Genomic DNA, 17,614 nt, shown 5'->3' on the forward strand with positions numbered 1-17,614 from the left:
TTTGCTGGTTACAGTTCCCAGGGGACTGAAGGGCTATGGCTCTTTTACTCTGGTTTTCTGGTTATTGGAACATCTCACACGTGGAGAGCACAGAGCTGAACAAATTCAGGTGGGCAGCAGAGCTGTTTTGCTGTCTCTAGGAGAGAGCGGGGAGATAACTCCTGCCCTTCTCCTGATGGCTCTGAAGATAGGAGGGTCTGGCTAACAGCTCTGCCTCAGGGCCTGCCTAATCAACCTTGTTTCCAAAAGCTGAAGTCTTTAAAACTTCTGCAATGAAGTAAACTGTGCCAAGAGATCAAGTAGGACCCTCTGGGCTTTCCCTCTCTAGTGGAAAGCTTGTATGTCTTCACTGGCCCCATGGGGCTCAGAAGGTGAGGCTCCCTGAGCTGTGCACATCAGCTCACTCAACACAAGCTCCCCTCCTGCCCACAAATCAGGGGTCCCAGACAGGAGAGCTCCTGAGGCACAGGAAGGCTCTGCCTTCAGGTGCTCCTCACCTGCAGTACTGCTTGATGGCTCTGCAAAGCATTTAAACCAAGACAGATCCCTTGATTCTCATGGGACTAATAACAAACCAGATTCCTCCCTGCTATCCCTCCTCTACTGCTACAGCTGTATTGCTCAGCCCTCACAACAAGAGTCTTCTGCGACTCCAAAAGACAAATCCTTTCTGCAGTTGCACTGCTTGGAGCAACCTGTCTCCCTGGGCCTGGCTGAGGCTGCCGCTGTCAGGATGTCCAGCACTACACTTCACGGCTTTGCAAGGGGTATGTGGGCACTGCCAGCCTGGGGAACTTGCTTGCACAGGGTGTGCCACATGGCAGCGGGTGCCAGCTGCTGTCAGGGCTGAGGAAGAGATCAGTGGAAAAGCCACCCGGGTTGCAGCTGCGTTCCACAAGCAACTATTTCCCAAGCTGGTCCCATTTGAACAGGAGATGGTAGCTCTGGGAAACCCAGCAGCCCTGGCATGGTTTTGGCTGGGGTTCACTCATGCCAGTGGAAGGAGCAGCCCTGGAGCACCAGCCCAGCTAGGGAAAGCGTCTGCCCTCAGCAGGTTTGTTTCAGTCATGCTAGGTGTGTGTGGGTAATTCATCATCCAAGTGCTTGGTGTCACCAGGCCCTGGTAATTTATTGCAAATAACATGATTTGGGCCCCTCACACAAGCGGATTTGCGATGATGCGAAAAGCTGCAGCTGTCCTCAGTGCTTCCCTGCAGTGAGCTGAAGAGCTCAAGTGCCTTGAGGCCCGTGCTGACGACTCCTTTTTCAACCCTGGGTCATTTTTCTGGCCCTCCTTTGAACTCTCTTTCATATTTTCACATCCTTCTTGAAACCAAGACTTTGGAGCTAGCTTTGCCAGCAAGGCGAGGTAAAAGCACTGCTCTCCCCTCACCTCCTGCAGATGTTGGAGGGACACAGTGGTTTCTGCACTGCCCTGGAGGCACTGACTGTGCTGAAATACTGCACACTCACCCTAAATCACTGCTGACTGTCTTACCCATCCCATGGCACCTGCATGGTTTTTCTCAGAAAAGCTGTGTACCCTTAGCTGGGCCAGAGGCTCCATCTTCCCAGCACCACCTGCCGTGCCTGGAGCAGCAGCGGGGCCAGAGCCTCATCCTGCAGAACAGCAGGCGAGGGCCTGAGCCTGCCCTTTCTCTTCCCACAACCCTGCTTCATTTACCACACACCTCCCAGCTCCTGCAGCGGATGAGAGGGGGGCCCACACAGCCTCAGCTCCCTCCCGGGGCCTGGGGCCCATCCTGTGCACCGTGCGAGGCCGTGCCCTGTGGGAAAAAGCAGTGTGTGGTGACGTAATTAAGGCTGCATCACTTATACATGTGTGTAGGGTCTAAGCATTTCCTCTTGAGCTTGGCTTCCCCATGCTCCACAGGAGGCTTTAAAATGGGAGGAATACCTCTGGGAAGCTGAGCACCCTCAGCAGTCCCAAAAGCCAGTGTGCCACAAATAGAGACAAAGATCAGGGGAGAGTTCTGATGTGCTCCAGCTCTGTGTAGAGAGTGGGGGAAGAGCCTGCTCCAGAGACATCACCAGCCTGTGAGCATCAGCTGGAGCTGGCGTGCAGGTCCACAGCACGGCTGTGTGTTGGTCCATGGGTATGTGTGAGGGTGCTCATGCTGCTCCCCATGCTCTGCAACCCAGCCATGATCTGAGCTCCTTTAGAGGGTCCCTGTGTCTCTCAGCACGGGCAATCTCCCTGAATCTCTTTCCTGGAAACATCCATGCCGTTATGGCTTGGACTGCACACAAAGGGCTCATCCCAAGGCAGACACCTGGCACACAACATTTTCACCCCAACAGCCAAAATTTTGTTAGGCTGCAAGCAGGGGAGCCAGCCTTTCCTGCCCACGCCCTCTTTGAGTAGGGGGGGCTGTTGTGCTGCTGACTGTCCCCTCTGCCCCCCAGGACTACTGGCTGTCCCTGCTTTACAAGCGCCTCATTGGTCCCAAGGTGCTGGCGATCCACGTGGCCGGTCTGCAGAGGAAGCCGCGGCCCGGCAGAGTCATCCGCGACAAGCTCCGGATCTACGCGCACTGCACCAGCTACCACAAGTGAGCGGAGCGAGCAAGGCTGAGGGTTACAGGGTGGGGTCAGCGGTACCCACTGGAGGTGGGGGCCAGCAAGGATGCGCTGATGCAGGTCGCCTTCTCAGGATGCTCGCTCGGGTCCTGCTCCGCACTCTGGCCGCTGTCACAGGGAAGGGGAGTGCGGGAATGGCGATGCCTCCGATGAAAGTCGCGGCGAGCCCGCGCCTGGGAACGGGGCCGGTGGGGCCGGGCAGCGGAGATCAAGGGAGTGGATTTCACACGAGGGGCCCCGCTCGCTCGGTCGGGTTACCCGCCAGGCCGGGCTGACGGGGAGCCTGGCCTGGTTATTGTTTCTCTGATAAGGTCTCTGAAAGCACCTCAGCGAGCCGGGGGGGCGGCCACCTCCTCCGCGGACACAAGTTGCTATTGTGGAGGAGGAGAGACTGTTTCTTTACACAGTCCAGATGCTTTCAACATGCCTCCAGCTCGGTAGGAAACCTTGTCTAGTAACTGACAGGTGCAAAGTGCTTTATAGCCTTTGTTTGGGGCTGCCCGATTAGGCAGGGACAGAGGATCAGTGTCTGGACCTGTCAGTCAGGTGCCTGGGGTGGCTGGGGCAGACGCACAGAGCTCCCTCTCCGTTCTCAGCCTCCTCCTTGCAAGGTTTGGGGGGATGGGGGGGCAGGGGCCATCCTGGGACTGACACTCTGTCCTTGGCCCCCCCCCTCTGGACGTCGAAGCAGCGTCCTCTTGTGCCGTGGCACTGCTGGCTGAAGAGGGGGAGTTGAAAGGTGTCGCCTCAGAACCAGGCTTCATGATGGGAAGGTGACATCTCCCCGTGAAGGGGCAGCAGGATATGATGTGAATCTGGATGCCTGCACGAGGCCAGTTCTTAGAGAGACCCCCAAGCCCCTTCCTGGAGGTGATGCTCCCTGAGGACATGGCAGCGCAGCCCTCATCTCCCACTCTCCCCTTTGCAGTCACAACTATGTCCGGGGATCCATCACCCTTTACATCATCAACTTGCACCGCTCCCGGAAGAAAATCAAGCTGGCAGGGACGCTGCGGGATAAGATTGTCCACCAGTACCTGCTGCAGCCCTATGGCAAGGACGGGCTCCACTCCAAGTAAGTTTGATGCTGGTGGCTGGGACTGACACCGCTGTCCCACCCTCAGTGCCACTGCGCTGACGCCCTCCTGGTCCCACAGGTCGGTCCAGCTCAACGGGCAGCCGCTGGCCATGGTGGATGACGGGACTCTCCCCGAGCTGAAGCCTCGCCCGCTGCGGGCCGGCCGCACCCTGGTCATCCCCCCGCTGACTATGAGCTTCTACGTGGTGAAGAATGTGAACGCGCTGGCCTGTCGGTACCGATAGCCTGCGGCCCAGCAGGGACTCGCCAGCCCCGCTCCTGCCCCTGTGCACTGCCCAGGTTACGCTGCCTCCTCGGCAGCCCACGCAGCCTCGCCGTGGGGCCGTGCTGGGCAGCTCCACGCCGTGCCCTCATCCTCACCCCCAGGATGTCTTCCCCCTCGGGACCATCCTGCCCTGTGACCGCAGAACTCCACCTGCCCTGGCCACCATCCCGCCAGAGCAGTGCGACAGCCAATTTGCAGGGCCTGCCATCCTCCGTCTGGTGAGCTGCGAGAAGCACCCGGGCCATGGTGCCCACTGGCTGCAGGGAGGGTTGGGCTGCTGAGCCCCGGTATATCCCGGGACGAACATCCTCCCCGACCCCCTGGTCCCGCTGCCCCTCGGGACGACCCCTCCAGCAGCCGGACCCCCTCCCCGGAGGCGGGCAGTGCTCCGGTGCAGCAAGAGCATGGAAGCAGCTCCCTCTGCTGCCGCCGGGATGCTGCCAGCCGGCCTGGCCCGCCGCGGGATGCACCGGGCGGGGCGGGGCGGGGCGGGGGAGGGAGCGCCGGCGGCCGCCCCGGGCGGGCGAGCTCGGGCTCCACGGCGGGAAATGTTGATAATTAAATTATACATCCCGGAGCGGAGAGGGGCGGAGCGGCGGGCTGAGAGCGTGTCCTGCCCGGGAGAGTGGCGGTGTCGTGGGCAGGAGCAGCTGCGACGCGCCCAGGCGCCACCGGAGGTGTAATAAAGTTGGGCTCTCAACCGCGCCGGCGTCTTCTGTCCGCCGCGGACCGGGCTGGGCCGGGCGGGCGGGAGCGGAGCCGCTGTCACACGGTGCGGTGCCGCTGTCACATGGTGCGGAGCCGCTGTCACACGGTGCGGTGCCGCTGTCACACGGTGCGGTGCCGCTGTCACATGGTGCGGAGCCGCGGTCACACGGTGCGGTGCCGGGGTCACAGGTGCGGTGCCGCTGTCACACGGTGCGGTGCGGGGTCACACGGTGCCGCTGTCACACGGTGCGGTGCCGCTCCGGGCCGCCGGGGGCGCTGCGCGCGTGGGCGCGGCGGTCACGCGCGGCGGAGCAGGAAGCGGCGCGGGGCGGGTGGAGCCGCCCGTGCCGGTGTCCCGGTGCCGGTGTCCCGGTGCCGGTGCCCCCCTCGACCGCGGGCCATGCGCTGCGTCCTGATCGCCAGCACCGCGGCCGAGCTGCTCTTCTACTGGGCCGATGCCGCCTTCCTCCGCCGGCTGCGGTCGTCCCACGCCGGGCAGGTGGGGCGGGACGGGGCGGCGCGGGTGCGGGGAAGGGAGCACGGGGTGCGCGGTCGCGTCTGGGCGCTGACCGGGCGAGTGTGGCGCAGGGCCCGGCGCTGGAGGACAGCCTCAACACCCTCTTCGCCCCCCTGATCATTTCCTGCGCCGCACTGCTGGAGAAGCTCTCCGACACCTATACCTGCTTCGCCACCGAGGGCGGGCGGCACCTCCACGTCCTGCACATGGTAGGACCGGCACCGGGACCCCTGAGCGGCACCGGGGACCGGGGACCGCTGGCCGGCCTCCACTTGACCCCGCTGCCGTTTGCAGTTCGGGGACTGCCTGTACATCGCAGTGAACGGCGACGGGACGCAGAGCGAGGACGACCTGCGCCGGACGCTCTTCGTGCTGCGGCGCTTGGTGGAGGCTCACTGCGGCCTCGTCACGCTCGACTCGCACCTCATCCGCAAAGAGTGAGCAGGCACAGCCACCGGCACAGGGTGGCATGTCGGGTTGCTGGGGGGGCTGCCCTGAGCTGCCTTCATGCAGCACCGCGGGGTGGGAGTGGGTGTCTCCAGCTGGAACCCCTCCTTTGCAGCAAGGACCCCCTGCCTGCTGGGCTGCAGCTGGGTTTTGGTGTGTCAGTCCCACGCGGGGAGGGGACAGCCACCCATGAGTTTACACTCTGTGACGCTGCAGGTTGCGGCCGGCTGATTCGGAGCAGCGGGAGCGCGTGTGGAGCCTGCTGCGGGGCCTGCTGGAGACCTACAGCCACCTGCGGGAGGAGGACCAGAGCTTTGCAGTGGAGGTATCAGTGATCTGGGCTGTCCCTCGCTTTTCGGGTGTTCCAGCGGTGGGAGGCTGCGTGGAGTCCCAGGATATGGGAAGAGGCAGTAGGCTGGGGACTTTGGGGCAGCTCCCTGGAGCAATGGAAGCTCAGACCTGCCCCTAGGAATGCAAGGCTGGGGCTGAGGGAGCTCAGCAGCCTCCCCTCCTCCTGCACCCCAGGCCGTAGAGCGGCTGATCCATCCTCAGCTGTGTGAGCAGTGCATCGAGTTCCTGGAGCGACAAGTGGTGCAGCACATCAACAACAGCCCCGAGCGTGGCGGGGATGAAGTGGGCCATGCCTTCCTCCTGGTACACACCAAGCTGCTGGCCTTCTACTCCAGGTGTGCCCGGCCCCACCACCCTCCTTCCCCAGGGCAGCCGCCATTTGTCCTGCCAGCTGACCCTGTCCTTCTCTGGCCTGCAGCCGCAACGCCAGCTCCATCCGCCCTGCCGACCTGCTCGTCCTCATCCTCCTGGTTCAGGACCTGTACCCCAGCCAGAGTGCCGAGGAGGAGCTTGGCCCACAGGTGCTTCAGAGCAGGATTGGGGGTGCAGCAAGTCAGGGTGCTCCCATCATGGGGTGATGCCTTGACAGCTGGGGCTTAGGGTTTTTTTCTCTCTTTTTGGAAGCCCACAGCAGGGAATGTTCTCCCTCAGGGACCCAAGAGAAGTGAGAGCATCCCTGTGAGTGGCCCTGGCTCCCATGGAGCTGCAGAGAAGGACTCAGATGACCAAGTGAGTCCTTGAGATCAGGAGTTGCAGGGTGGGATTGCTGGGAGGGCTGCCTGTATCACTATATGCTGATCCATTCATTTCTGCTGGCAGGACACAGATGATCTCTCTGTGCCTGAGGTGTACTACACACCTGAGCCCTCGCCAGGCGGGCACAGTACAGGTGAGTGCCCAGCTGGGCAGCAGCCGTGACCCACACCCCCAGCCCTGCAGAGGCCCCAGGGCTCTGGTGGGGGCCGGAGGGGTGCCCTGCCACATTCTCTGCAGGCAGCGAGAGCTGGTCAGAGGGTGCTGAGATGCTGAGCATCGGGGAGGTGGATGCTGCAGACGTCCAGGTGAGCACAGAGTCCTGCAACACCTCCCAGCTCCACATCTCACCAGCCTGTCCCAGTGCCTTTTGCAGATTCCAGTCCTCATCACTCTCTTTTGCTGTGCTGCAGCTGTGGGTACCCCATGTCCCCCATGTTGTGCATATTTGTGACAGCTCTGATCTCCTTCTCTGAGGCATTGCTTACAGTGAGCTGTCAGCAGAGAGGGAGCGGGGCTGCCTCACAGCAGTCCAGTGTCTCCCTCTACTGCCACTGGGCCTTCTGGGCTGCTTCCCTGATGGATGCTGCAACACCTCACACACTGCAAGCAAACACTGGCCTTGGTTTAAGGCATTTGCAACCTTTGTCTTTGCCACAGTCCTCTGCTGCGCCTTTGGGGTCCCTGGGCACTTTCCTCACTGCTGATCTTTTGCTACATGGCTCCTCCAGCTCTTTTGGTTCTGTCTTGCCTGGTTGCAGCTTTCAAGGCAGTGCTGCATCCCTACAGAGCACTCTTGGTAGGAGCTCTCTCATCCCCACAGGGGACTCAGTATCTCCCCTGTATTCCCAGATGGCAGAGGACTTGTTGCAGACCTTGGGGCCTCTGGTCCCTGAAGCTTCAAACCCCAGAAGGATCTTTCTGGATGCCAGCCTGCGGGAAGGTTACTGCCCCTTGCTGCCACACACCATGCACTGCCTCCCGCTCTGGCCAGGCATCTCCCTTGTGCTGCTGACCAAGGTGAGCTGCCTCTGAGGTGAGGGAAGCTGTGTAGGACTGGGTCCTGCCTGACCCACCTCTCCTTTCCCTGGCAGGGCCCCATGACCCAGGTGGCCATCACCTTGTACCAACTGCTGGATGGTTTCTTGGTGCTGGAGAAGAAGCTGGAAGAGGGACCAGAGGTGGGAGTCGCACGCTCCTACCCATTCCTCGCTGAGCTGCGGCAGCGCATGGACAAATTTGTGAAGAAGCTGAGTGGACAGGACATCCAGGTGGGCGTGGGGACATGAGGACCCTGTCCTGTTTTCTCCACAGCCTGACACCATCCTGTCTCTTTCTAGTTGCAGAACACCTGGTTGGACTTTAAGAACAAGATATTTTCACGGAGTGAGCCTGGGAGCTCCCTAGAGTGAGTAGGGGAAGCCAGGGAAAGTCTCCCAGACAGGCAGGGACCTTTCCCAGCCTGGGGACCAGCACAGCTGTCCCTGCAGTGCTGGGGTCCCAGTGTCCAAGCTCGGCTCTGTCTGTGTCCCCTGGCTCAGGCTGCTGCAGTCAGTGGCCAATGTGAAGCGGCAGCTCTGCTCCGTGTACCGCCAGCTCTTCCTGACCTCTGCTGGCCACAGCCTGTCCCAAGGGCTGCGGGACCGTGCTCAGAAACTGATGAGGTGGGTGCATGGGGATGGTCAGCATCGCCAGGGGGCTGCCCCACACCCAGCTCAGCTGGGGCTTGTGGGTCCTGGCCTCTGACCGTGCCTCTTCTCGGCAGGGAGAAGCTGCTGGACTGGCGGGACTTCCTGCTGGTGAAGAGCAGGCGCAATATCACCATGGTGTCATACCCATCCCTGCAGCTGGGGAGCCAGCCTGCCAACGGGGTGTCCCTAAGGGGGTAGCAGACGTGGGAGTGGGACCCTGTCTCCTGGCACTGGGATCAAGGGGAGGAATGTGGTGGGCAAAGGTGGTTTCCCAAGGCTCAGGGTCTGTCCTAGAAGGGCACCAAAGTTGTTGGACACCCTTAACGAATCCCACGTACCTGGAGGATTTCCCTGGCCTGGTGCACTTCATCTATGTGGACCGCACAGCCGGACAAATGATGGCACCTTCACTCAGTGTGACAGAGAAGTCCAGCTCAGAGCTGGGCAAGGGTCCCCTGGCCACCTTCATCAAGAAAAAGGTACTGCTTATGGGGTAGGTGTGGGATGGGAACCACAGGAGAGGGTGGAAATTGGAGGGGTTTCTGCTCAGGCTGCAGGTGCCCCTTGTTCCTCAGGTCTGGTCCCTGATCACACTGGCCCGGCGATACCTGCAGAAGGGCTATACAACACTGATGCTGCAGGATGGCGACTACTGCTGCTCCTACTTCCTCTGGTTTGAGAATGAGATGGTATGTGGGGCCAGGAAGGGGCTGAGCCCTCTTTCTCTGGGGCAGGGAGCAGGGCTGTAGGCCTAGCCAGCTCTGACTCCTCTGTGGTCCCATCCCAGCTCTTCCCCTCTGCTGTCATTTCTCCCCAGGGCTACAAGCTGGAGGTGATGGAGGTACCAGTCCTGTCTGATGATTCTGCTCCCATTGGGATGCTTGCAGGGGACTACTACAGGTGAGCAGTTGCCAGCCCAGTGGTTTGGCACCAGGGTTCAAAGCCGTGATGGCACACGGGTCCTTGTGAGTGATGCCAGGATGCCAGTGTTGTGGTGTCACTGGAGTTGCACCAGCCCATCTCCCAGCCTGGTGCCATGGTTTTGCTGTGTCCTTGCAAAGTGCTTTACAGAGGGAAAGTGGTTGGAGGGGGGTTGTCTGTGTGCACTGTGCCTGCCAAGCCCCTGTCTTCTCCTCCGCAGGAAGTTGCTGCGTTATTACAGCAAGAACCACCAGGCAGAGGTAGTGAAGTGCTATGAGCTGCTGACCTTGCACCTGGGCATCATCCCCTCCGAGCTGGTGGTGCAGCAGGCCTACGACTTGGCCCGGCGCCTCTGGGAGCCGTCCCGCATCCCTCTGCTCTGAGCTGCCTCCAGCTGCCTTGGGGCCGGGATTAAAGTGGGTGTGTGGGTGCTCCCAGAGCCTGGGTTGCTTTCTCAGTGTCTGTGTGCCATGGATTGTGCCTATAGGCAGGGATAGGCAAGCTTCCCATCCTTCAGCTTGGCCAGGGCTGGCACTGTCCCTTTTCCTGCTCCCCATGCTTTTCACTGCCACCCAGCAGCCTCTGGGGATGGACAGAGAGTGGGGCCGAGAGAGGTTACTGGTAAATCACTGTCTAGCTGAAAAGTGCATTTCCAGAGCAGGATTTATAATGTTAGCTTGGCACTGCTGCCAGGCTTTGGCCAGAGATCAAGATAGTGTAGCCAAACCAGAGTGGAGCAATGGCCTAGGGTGCATCCCCCTTTCCCCTCACCCCCAAATGTGGGGTGCAGGGCTCTCAGAGGTTTGGCAGGCTCTGGGGCGGTGCAGCCCATCCTGCACTGCCTTCCCCACACCCAGGCACCCGTTAGCCACAGCTCTGAGCTTAGCTGGGAACAGCGAGTAAATCCGGAGGCAGCTTATGTGTTTCCCAGGCACGTCTGGGCTCAGTGCACTCCAGACCTCAAGTACAGCTGGGAATGGGGCCAGCCCCAAGGGACTCACGTAGCCGCTGCCCCTTGTTGCTCCCATGCCACTCGCTGGAGCTGGGGACAGCAATTCAGGGAGCACTGGACCATGACAGGGCCTTTGCCCCATCCTGCTGAGCTGGAATTTGCCCTGCTGAGCAACAGTTCTGGATTCAAAGCCAAGCACATTCCCAAACTGCCCCTTCTGCTGCTTTCAGGGCTATGCTTGAGGCTGTGGGGAGGCCAAACTCTGTCTGTCCTGCCGTGCTTGGCCCATCACCGCAGCCATGTGCTCTGGATCATGCCTGGAGCACAGCAGGAGCTGGGAATGGGGGCTCTCAGGCCCCCGCCTGCCTGCTCAGCACCGTCCTGGAGTACAGCCTGGGGAGCCCCTGGCACCCTGCTGAGCCCCGGGCAGGGTGTGGCCCCTTCTCAGCCCTGGGGCTCGTCTCCGGCCCCGCTGCAAGCGCGCAGCTAAACCGCGCCGGGTGCGCGCCTCGCGGCGGATGCCCCTGTCCTGAGCGGCCTCCCCGCCTCCTCAAGGCGTTCCCCGCCCTGGCCCCCCGTCCCTCCCTGTGCCCGGAAGCTCTGGGAAAAGTTCCGCCGTGGAAGCAAAGTCCAGGCGGCCGGACAGAGCAGCCATGGCCGGGCGCTGCGGGCTCCGGGGAGCGCTCGGTCCGGGCTGCTCGTCCCGCTGGCCGCAGGGCTGGCGTCCGACCCTGGGGCCGCCAGGAGCGCGTCTGGCCCATGCCGGGGCTGCGGCCCAGCTGCAGCAGGAATACGACGCGGTGGTGATCGGGGCAGGTAACAGAGGCAGGGAGCGAGAGTCGAGCTGCGGGCAGCCGGCGGGGACTCACATCTGCCCTCCCCACAGGGCGGGTAGCGCAGGAGCAGCGAGGTGGGGACCGCAGTAGGGCTGGACGCATTGCAAACCCCCAGGCTGCTCCTCATGCCTGGGACGACGCAGGGGTCTGGCACAAATTGCAGCCCTCCAGCATCACAGCACTGTTGGAGCATCTGCCTTGAGCACTTCTGTCTCCCTCTGCTGCACCATTAGGGCCAGGGCTGTAGGGCTGGGGGAGGATTCTCCTTGTCACCTGTATCCCTGTGTCTAGAGCCTGTTGTTGGGGTGGCTGTGATGGCCCCATGCCCCAGGCATGGCAGGGTGCCCTGTGCTGTGGGCCCATCACCAGCACTGAGCTCTGCTCATCTCCCTCTCTCTTGCAGGGCACAACGGGCTGGTGGCAGTGAGTACCTAGAGTGGCGTGCTGCCTCTCCTCCATCCCCAGGGGAAAGCAAGGCACTGGGAAGGGTCTGCGCTGTGAGCAAGGGAGGGCTCTGGTGTCCATGGGGCTGGGGCTCCCACAGGTCCTCCCTAGTGAGGGGGCGCCGTGTGCAGGAGGGGGCTCCCATCGGCAGTGGCAATCCCAGCAGGAGGGATGGGCAGTGTGCCCCGTGCTCCCCACAGGCTGCCTACCTGCAGCGGGCAGGGCTGCGCACGGCTGTGCTGGAGAAGCGCCACGTGCTGGGCGGCGCCGCCGTCACCGAGGAGATTGTGCCAGGTACCCCTGCGTGCCCCTTGTCCCCCTGGCCAGCCCTGGTGGAGGACATTCCCCACCACCCCACATGTTCCAGGGTTCAAGTTCTCCCGGGCATCATATCTGCTCAGCCTGCTGCGACCACAAATCTATGCTGATCTGGAGCTGCAGGTACCGGCACCCGCCCTTTGCAGGGCTGCTGGCAACTCCCAGCGTGCAAGCAAGGGGACCCTGCTGCCAGGCTGTCCCTGCAGGGTGGCTCCTGCAGTGGGGACATCCCTGTCTTGCAGCGGCACGGTCTGAGGGTGCTCCCACGGGACCCCTACTCCTTCACCCCACTGCTGGAGGACAGGAGCCCTCCTCGCTCCCTTCTGCTGGGACATGACATGGCCCAGACTCAGCAGCAGATTGCTCAGTTCTCCCAGAAGGATGCCCAGGTACCAGCAGGGGCATACACCTGGCACAGCTAAACCCACAAGGCGCTGCCCTGCCCCTGGAGTGGCAGGGATGCTCCTGGGTGGGGTATCCATTGCACCCACCATGGTGCAGCCCTTGCTGTCCACCCTCTGTCCCCTTCCAGGCCTACCCTGAGTATGAGGCATTCATGGGGCGCATGGTGTTGGCCCTTGACCCACTGCTGGATGCCCCTCCAGTGGATACAGCTGCCCTGGGAAAGGGTTCCCTGCTCCAGCAGCTCAGGAACCTGCTATCCCTGAAGCCCTTGCTGCAGGCAGGTACATCTGGGATGCCAGGGAACCCCGACAGCAAGGGCTGTTTGCCAGCACCTGGGATGGGCAATGCAGAGCCTCTTCAGGAGCCCAGTCTGGGCTGGCAGGCTCTGGTAGGCTTGCTCACCTTGGTCCCACTGACTGACCTCCAAAGCCAGCTGGGCACCAGTAGCCAGCCCTGGCACAACCATGCAGGTCTCACACCAGCTCTCCACCCCCAGGGCTGGCACTGGGGCGGCAGCTGCCCCACTATTACGAGGTGCTCACAGCTCCCATCTCCAAGGTGCGTGCTGGCAGTGCTGGTGTGGAAACACCCACTGCCTCTCCTGCCTGCCAGGATGCTGCCGCAGCTCCCCACCCCAAGCCTGGCATGTTCTCTTTCTCCTGGGCCAGATCCTGGATCACTGGTTTGAGTCAGAACCCCTGAAGGCAACTCTGGCTACTGATGCTGTGATTGGAGCCATGGCCAGCCCACACAGCCCTGGCAGTGGGTGAGGGATCCTTCCCCCTGGGGCTCGTGCCTGCCCTGTCCCCCTTGCCATGCTCTGTGCTTGGCTGTGCTGCACAGCAGTACCCTATGCCCTGCCCCCCTGCCTCTCCCTCCCACTGCCTGCTCAGCTTTGCCAGGGTGCCTCAGGGGTTGGTGCTGGGCAAGGGGCTGCCCCCAGCCCTGCCATATGGCTCTCCTGAGTGGCCCCCACCTACCCCTTCACTGTTTGGACACCTCTGTCCCCAGGCTGGGCTGGGTCCTGGCTGGTGCATCCTCTCTGTAACTGAGTTTACATCCCATGAGGTGGCATGGTCCCATGGGGGGGACTGTAGGGGCTCTGGCACCATCCTCACTACCCATCCCCTCAGCCAGCAGCTAATCCAAGGTCCTACTACCACAGGTATGTGCTGTTGCACCATGTCATGGGTGAGCTGGAGGGACGGCGCGGGGCCTGGGGCTACGTGGCAGGTGGGATGGGAGCCCTGTCCCACGCCATCGCCCAGGCAGCCACTGCCCGGGGAGCCCACATCTTTGCTGAGAAGGTAGGGGGTGTCTGGGAGAGGGGAGCTGCTTGGCCATCCCGCAGGCAGCAGGGATGCTCTTGGTAAAGTCCTGTTCCCTGTCCGTGCCCAGGCAGTGTGCCACGTGCTGCTGGGCAGGGCCGGGGAGGCGCAGGGTGTTGTGCTGCAGGATGGGACAGAGGTGAGGAGCAAACTGGTGCTGTCCAATGCCTCCCCCCAAATCACCTTTCTGGAACTCATTCCTCAGGTATGGAGTGCGTGGGGCTGGTGGGGGCTTGGCCTGTTGGAATAGCCCCATTGTCACTGCCTCTCACAGCCAGCCTCTGCACTGGTGTATCCCACCCTAGGAGCAGCTGCCCAAGGATTTTGTCCAGCGGATCCGGCAGCTTGACACACGCTCCCCTGTCACCAAGATCAATGGTAGGTACCAGCAGGGACACTTCCACTGCCATCCCTGCTGGAGGAACACTGGTGCCAGTCTCAGCAAGAGGCTGCACCCCACTTCATCTCCCCATCCCATCTCCAGTGGCAGTGGATCGGCTGCCCAGCTTCCTGGCTGCCCCCAATGCCCGTGATGGCCAGCCCCTGCCCCACCACCAGTGCTCCATACACCTCAACTGCGACAGGGCACCCAGCTCCTGCACCAGGCATTCACTGAGGCTGCCCACGGGCACCCCTCCAGCAGGTAGGAGCCTGTGCTGGCACACCTTGCACTGGGGAAGGGCCAGGACAGTCATGGCTGTGGATGCTGGGGAAGGAGGTGTGGAGTGGCTGGGTGCCCCTCTGCCTGCCCAGCTGGTGTACTGCTCCCCCAGGCCCATGATCGAGCTCTGCATTCCCTCAGTGCTGGACCCAGGGCTGGCCCCTCCAGGCTGCCATGTCGTGTCCCTGTTCACACAGTACACCCCGTCCGTGCTGGCGGGCGGGCGGTGCTGGGACGAGCAGGCCAGAAATGCGTATGCAGACACGGGTACGTAATGCACACACAGACCCAGCAGCACCCATGGGCAGAGCTGCCCTGGGCTGCACAGGAGTTTGCTACCACATCCCCCTGGGCTGCCCAGCAGGAGTCCCTTCATCTTTCTCTAGTGTTTGACTGCATCGAAGACTATACCCCGGGGTTCAAGGCATCTGTCATTGGCAGGGACATCCTGACACCACCAGACCTGGAGAGGATCTTTGGGCTGCCTGGTGGAGTGGGTACCATGTGTGTCAGCTCTGAGCATCTCTCTGATGCCAGTGCTAGTGGGCACACGGGCCTGGGCCAGGCACAGCTAGCTCACACAGAGCTCTGTTGGCAGAACATCTTCCATGGAGGGATGTCTCTGGACCAGCTGTACTTTGCCCGGCCGGTACCATCCTACTCTGGCTACCGGTCCCCAGTTCCTGGCCTGTACCTGTGTGGAAGTGGAGCCCACCCTGGTGAGCAGAGCTGGGAGGCAGGACCCTCATGGAGGCCTGCAGAAGGAAGAAAGGGGCGTGTGGAAGAGGTGCAGCAGCATTCCACATTTCTCCTTTCTTGCAGGAGGAGGAGTGATGGGAGCAGCAGGACGCAATGCTGCCCAGGTGGCTATCAAGGATTTCAGGCACCTCTGATGAGATTGGTGGAAATGACTTCACCAACACAACCAAGGGTTGTGACAGCAACGTGCCCTACTGATGCCATTGAGAGCCCTGCCCATCCCCAGCACCTCAGGGCAGCAGCATCTCCTGAGAGCTGGGTGTAGGCTGGCAGGGTCCCCTGTGCTCCCAGCTGCTACTGTCACCTTGAACAGATGGCTGCTCCCAGCCTGCTGCAACCCAGTCTCGCCCCAGTGGCTCCTGGACCCTGCATGACCATGGCAAGCCTCACTCAGCCCCTGCCTGTGCCCATGGAAATAAACACTGGCCCGGGGCTCTGTCATGAGCACTCTCACTGTGTTTTTTGAGCAACTCATGCAGCTCCTCCTGTGCTGTCCACACTTGCTGGTAATGCAGGCTTGGGGGAGCTGCCAGAGAGCACAGGCACATTTCAGAGTAGTGAACAGGGACGAACAGCCTCTCACCCTCTCCTCTGCTCATTGATGCAGACTGAGGTGCATGCAGGGCTGTTTGTATTGAGTTCCCCATCTCCGGGCAGGTCCAGACCATCCTAAGTCCTTAGAACAAGCAGGCAGCTGCCTGGATACTGCTTTGGTACCTGAAGTCCCCAGCTGTCCCCAGTCCCGCGGCTCTTGGTGGCTGTGTGTACAGCAGACACGTGCCCAGCAGCTCAGAAACCGCAGGAGCCAGGGCTGCAGCTGCCCCTCGTGCCTCACACATGCTCCTATTCCCGACGGAAGCTGCTGCACGTGTCCGGGCCCCGTCCCCGCGTCCCCAGGGCAGATGTTCCGTGCTGGCCGCTCCTCAGCCGCAGCAAGCCCGGGGTGTGCCCCTCACCCAGGCTGCAGCCGGGAGCCGCTGGCTGCAGATTACAGAGCTCACATCCTCTCCCTGCCCTCTTCCTCCGCCAGACAATGCTCCCGATTCAGCCGCCCGCCTCGCCTCCTGCCGGGCCCTAAATACGGTGCTGCCAGGGTGAGCTGCTGCACCTGAGCTGGCTGAATCAATATTGACCGGCCAGGAATAGTCCCGCAGCCCGCTGAGAATAGCCCCGCACGCCCGCCCGCCGCCCACAGCTTCCCGCGCACGGGGCTGCCCTGCTGCCGGCCGCGTATTTTTAGCTGCTGCCATTGCTGGCTGCCCGGGATTGCAGGTGCTGGCACCCTGTGAGCCCTCAGGGAGACGAGGGGCATTGGCTGACACCTCAGGGCCAAGGGGGACACCTCCAGCCCGCCACGGTCACACGAGCGGCAGGACACAGTGCCCGTGCCGCTGCGAGCAGAGCCCGCCAGCCCCCGCGCCGCTCTCTTCCTGCTGTCCCCGCAGCGGAGGCAGGGCTGGGAGCGGGACCCGCACCCGCCTGCCCGCGCCCCTGCCAGCATCTGCCGGGGGAGGAGCTCGGGGGAGGCTCCTGCCTTCACACTTAAGCAATTGATCTCCAAAACGTCGAGACGAATGAGTCACGGGCTCCGCTGCTGGCCCCAACCCTGCGCTTCCCCAGGGCTTTCCGTGGCCTCCATTCTGGGGCTGGCCAGATTCCCATCGCAGCAGAGGCTTCAGGACATGCCCCGATCCCGGCCAAGGCAGAGGGCTGGGATGAGAGTGCCCTGCGAGGGGGACCCAGAGTTGTGCATCCCTGCTCACCCAGAGGTGCTGGGGCTCCCTGCGAGACGTGGCGATGAGCTCACGGGCTATTCCCGGCCGTGTTGATCCTGGCTCCTCCCGGCAGGATCCGGCTGCTTTGACTCCAAACAAACAGTCCGGTGGCCACCGGCACATTCCTGGCCGGTCCCTGGGCACGGCCGGAGCGCTGGGTTTCCTGTTTATCCCCGTCCCACGGCGGGGCCCGGCGGGCGTGTGGGCAGCGGGGTGCCCCGGGGACTGGCGGCACCCCAAGCCGGAGGTTGCTCCCGGGGCACGTCGGGCGGGGGGTGGGGGAGCATCACCGGTCCCCACGTCCCATGGAGCGGGGCTGAGCCTCAGGACCCTCACAGCCAGCCTGCTTTATGGATGGCACAGGTGATGCCCCAAGTCCTGGGAGAACTGTGCTCCGGGCTCACGGCACCATCCCATGCCCTGCCGTGGTCCCTGTGTCCCCCAAGTCCCGGCCCCACCGCAGCACCTGCAGGCATCCTGTGCCCGTGCGCCCACTCGAACCGCTGCGTGGGGGGGAAGCTGCAGGGAATGTCCCCGGCACAGCAGCTCGTCATCTCCAGAAAGTCCGTGCTGTGCGTGGCTGCGGTTCAGCCCCGCGAGGGGAGCATCCCTGACCGAGGGAATCTGGACTCGGGGGAGGTCCAGCCTCACAGCAGGCAGGGACTGTCCGGGACAGCTCAGATCCTCCCGGCTGGGGAAAGGACAGGGCTTGGGACAGGAACAGGCTTGCCCCCGTGTGCGGTGAGGCAGAGTAGGGCCGGGGGTGGGCAGGGAGCAGGGCTG

General features: G+C 62.4%; 3 protein-coding genes across 5 annotated transcripts in view; all 3 read left to right on the forward strand.

Annotated features, from left to right (window-relative positions):
- Nucleotides 1–4,418, forward strand: part of HPSE2 (heparanase 2 (inactive)) — a 104,430-nt gene extending 100,012 nt beyond the window's left edge. The window contains exons 10-12 of one of the 2 annotated variants that reach the window (XM_030951717.1): nt 2,473–2,573; nt 3,530–3,676; nt 3,759–4,418. In XM_030951717.1, coding sequence (XP_030807577.1) covers nt 2,473–2,573; nt 3,530–3,676; nt 3,759–3,924 — 414 coding nt within the window. In that variant the 3' untranslated portion in view covers nt 3,925–4,418. Of the gene's footprint in view, nt 1–2,427; nt 2,574–3,529; nt 3,677–3,758 lie in introns of both variants that reach the window. The other variant, XM_030951716.1, reaches the window with a different exon arrangement.
- Nucleotides 4,419–4,983: 565 nt separating this feature from the next.
- HPS1 (HPS1 biogenesis of lysosomal organelles complex 3 subunit 1) lies at nt 4,984–9,792 on the forward strand. Of its 2 annotated transcripts, none has more exons than XM_030951658.1 (18): nt 4,984–5,172; nt 5,262–5,399; nt 5,485–5,627; nt 5,854–5,962; nt 6,163–6,323; nt 6,407–6,509; nt 6,613–6,717; nt 6,808–6,877; nt 6,982–7,049; nt 7,594–7,761; nt 7,836–8,012; nt 8,082–8,149; nt 8,283–8,405; nt 8,507–8,572; nt 8,767–8,911; nt 9,008–9,121; nt 9,250–9,332; nt 9,574–9,792. In XM_030951658.1, the coding sequence occupies exons 1-18, from the start codon at nt 5,074–5,076 to the stop codon at nt 9,734–9,736; spliced, it is 2,103 nt and encodes a 700-aa protein (XP_030807518.1). In that variant the 5' UTR covers nt 4,984–5,073; the 3' UTR covers nt 9,737–9,792. The 2 variants fall into 2 exon arrangements, with proteins under 2 accessions (XP_030807518.1, XP_030807519.1); XM_030951659.1 differs by having other exon boundaries at nt 6,640–6,717.
- A 686-nt stretch (nt 9,793–10,478) lies between these two features.
- Nucleotides 10,479–15,329, forward strand: PYROXD2 (pyridine nucleotide-disulphide oxidoreductase domain 2). The gene is given in 17 exon segments (XM_030951660.1): nt 10,479–11,121; nt 11,545–11,564; nt 11,786–11,879; nt 11,953–12,026; nt 12,146–12,292; nt 12,436–12,589; nt 12,805–12,866; nt 12,977–13,074; nt 13,474–13,615; nt 13,707–13,841; nt 13,942–14,014; nt 14,121–14,215; nt 14,218–14,279; nt 14,410–14,564; nt 14,684–14,790; nt 14,896–15,016; nt 15,120–15,329. Coding segments are annotated over 17 exon segments (1,773 nt in total). The 5' UTR covers nt 10,479–10,958; the 3' UTR covers nt 15,191–15,329.
- The last annotated feature ends 2,285 nt before the right edge of the window (nt 15,330–17,614 follow it).

Source organism: Camarhynchus parvulus, chromosome 6 (assembly GCF_901933205.1).
Source record: "Camarhynchus parvulus chromosome 6, STF_HiC, whole genome shotgun sequence".
Lineage (NCBI taxonomy): Eukaryota > Metazoa > Chordata > Aves > Passeriformes > Thraupidae > Camarhynchus > Camarhynchus parvulus.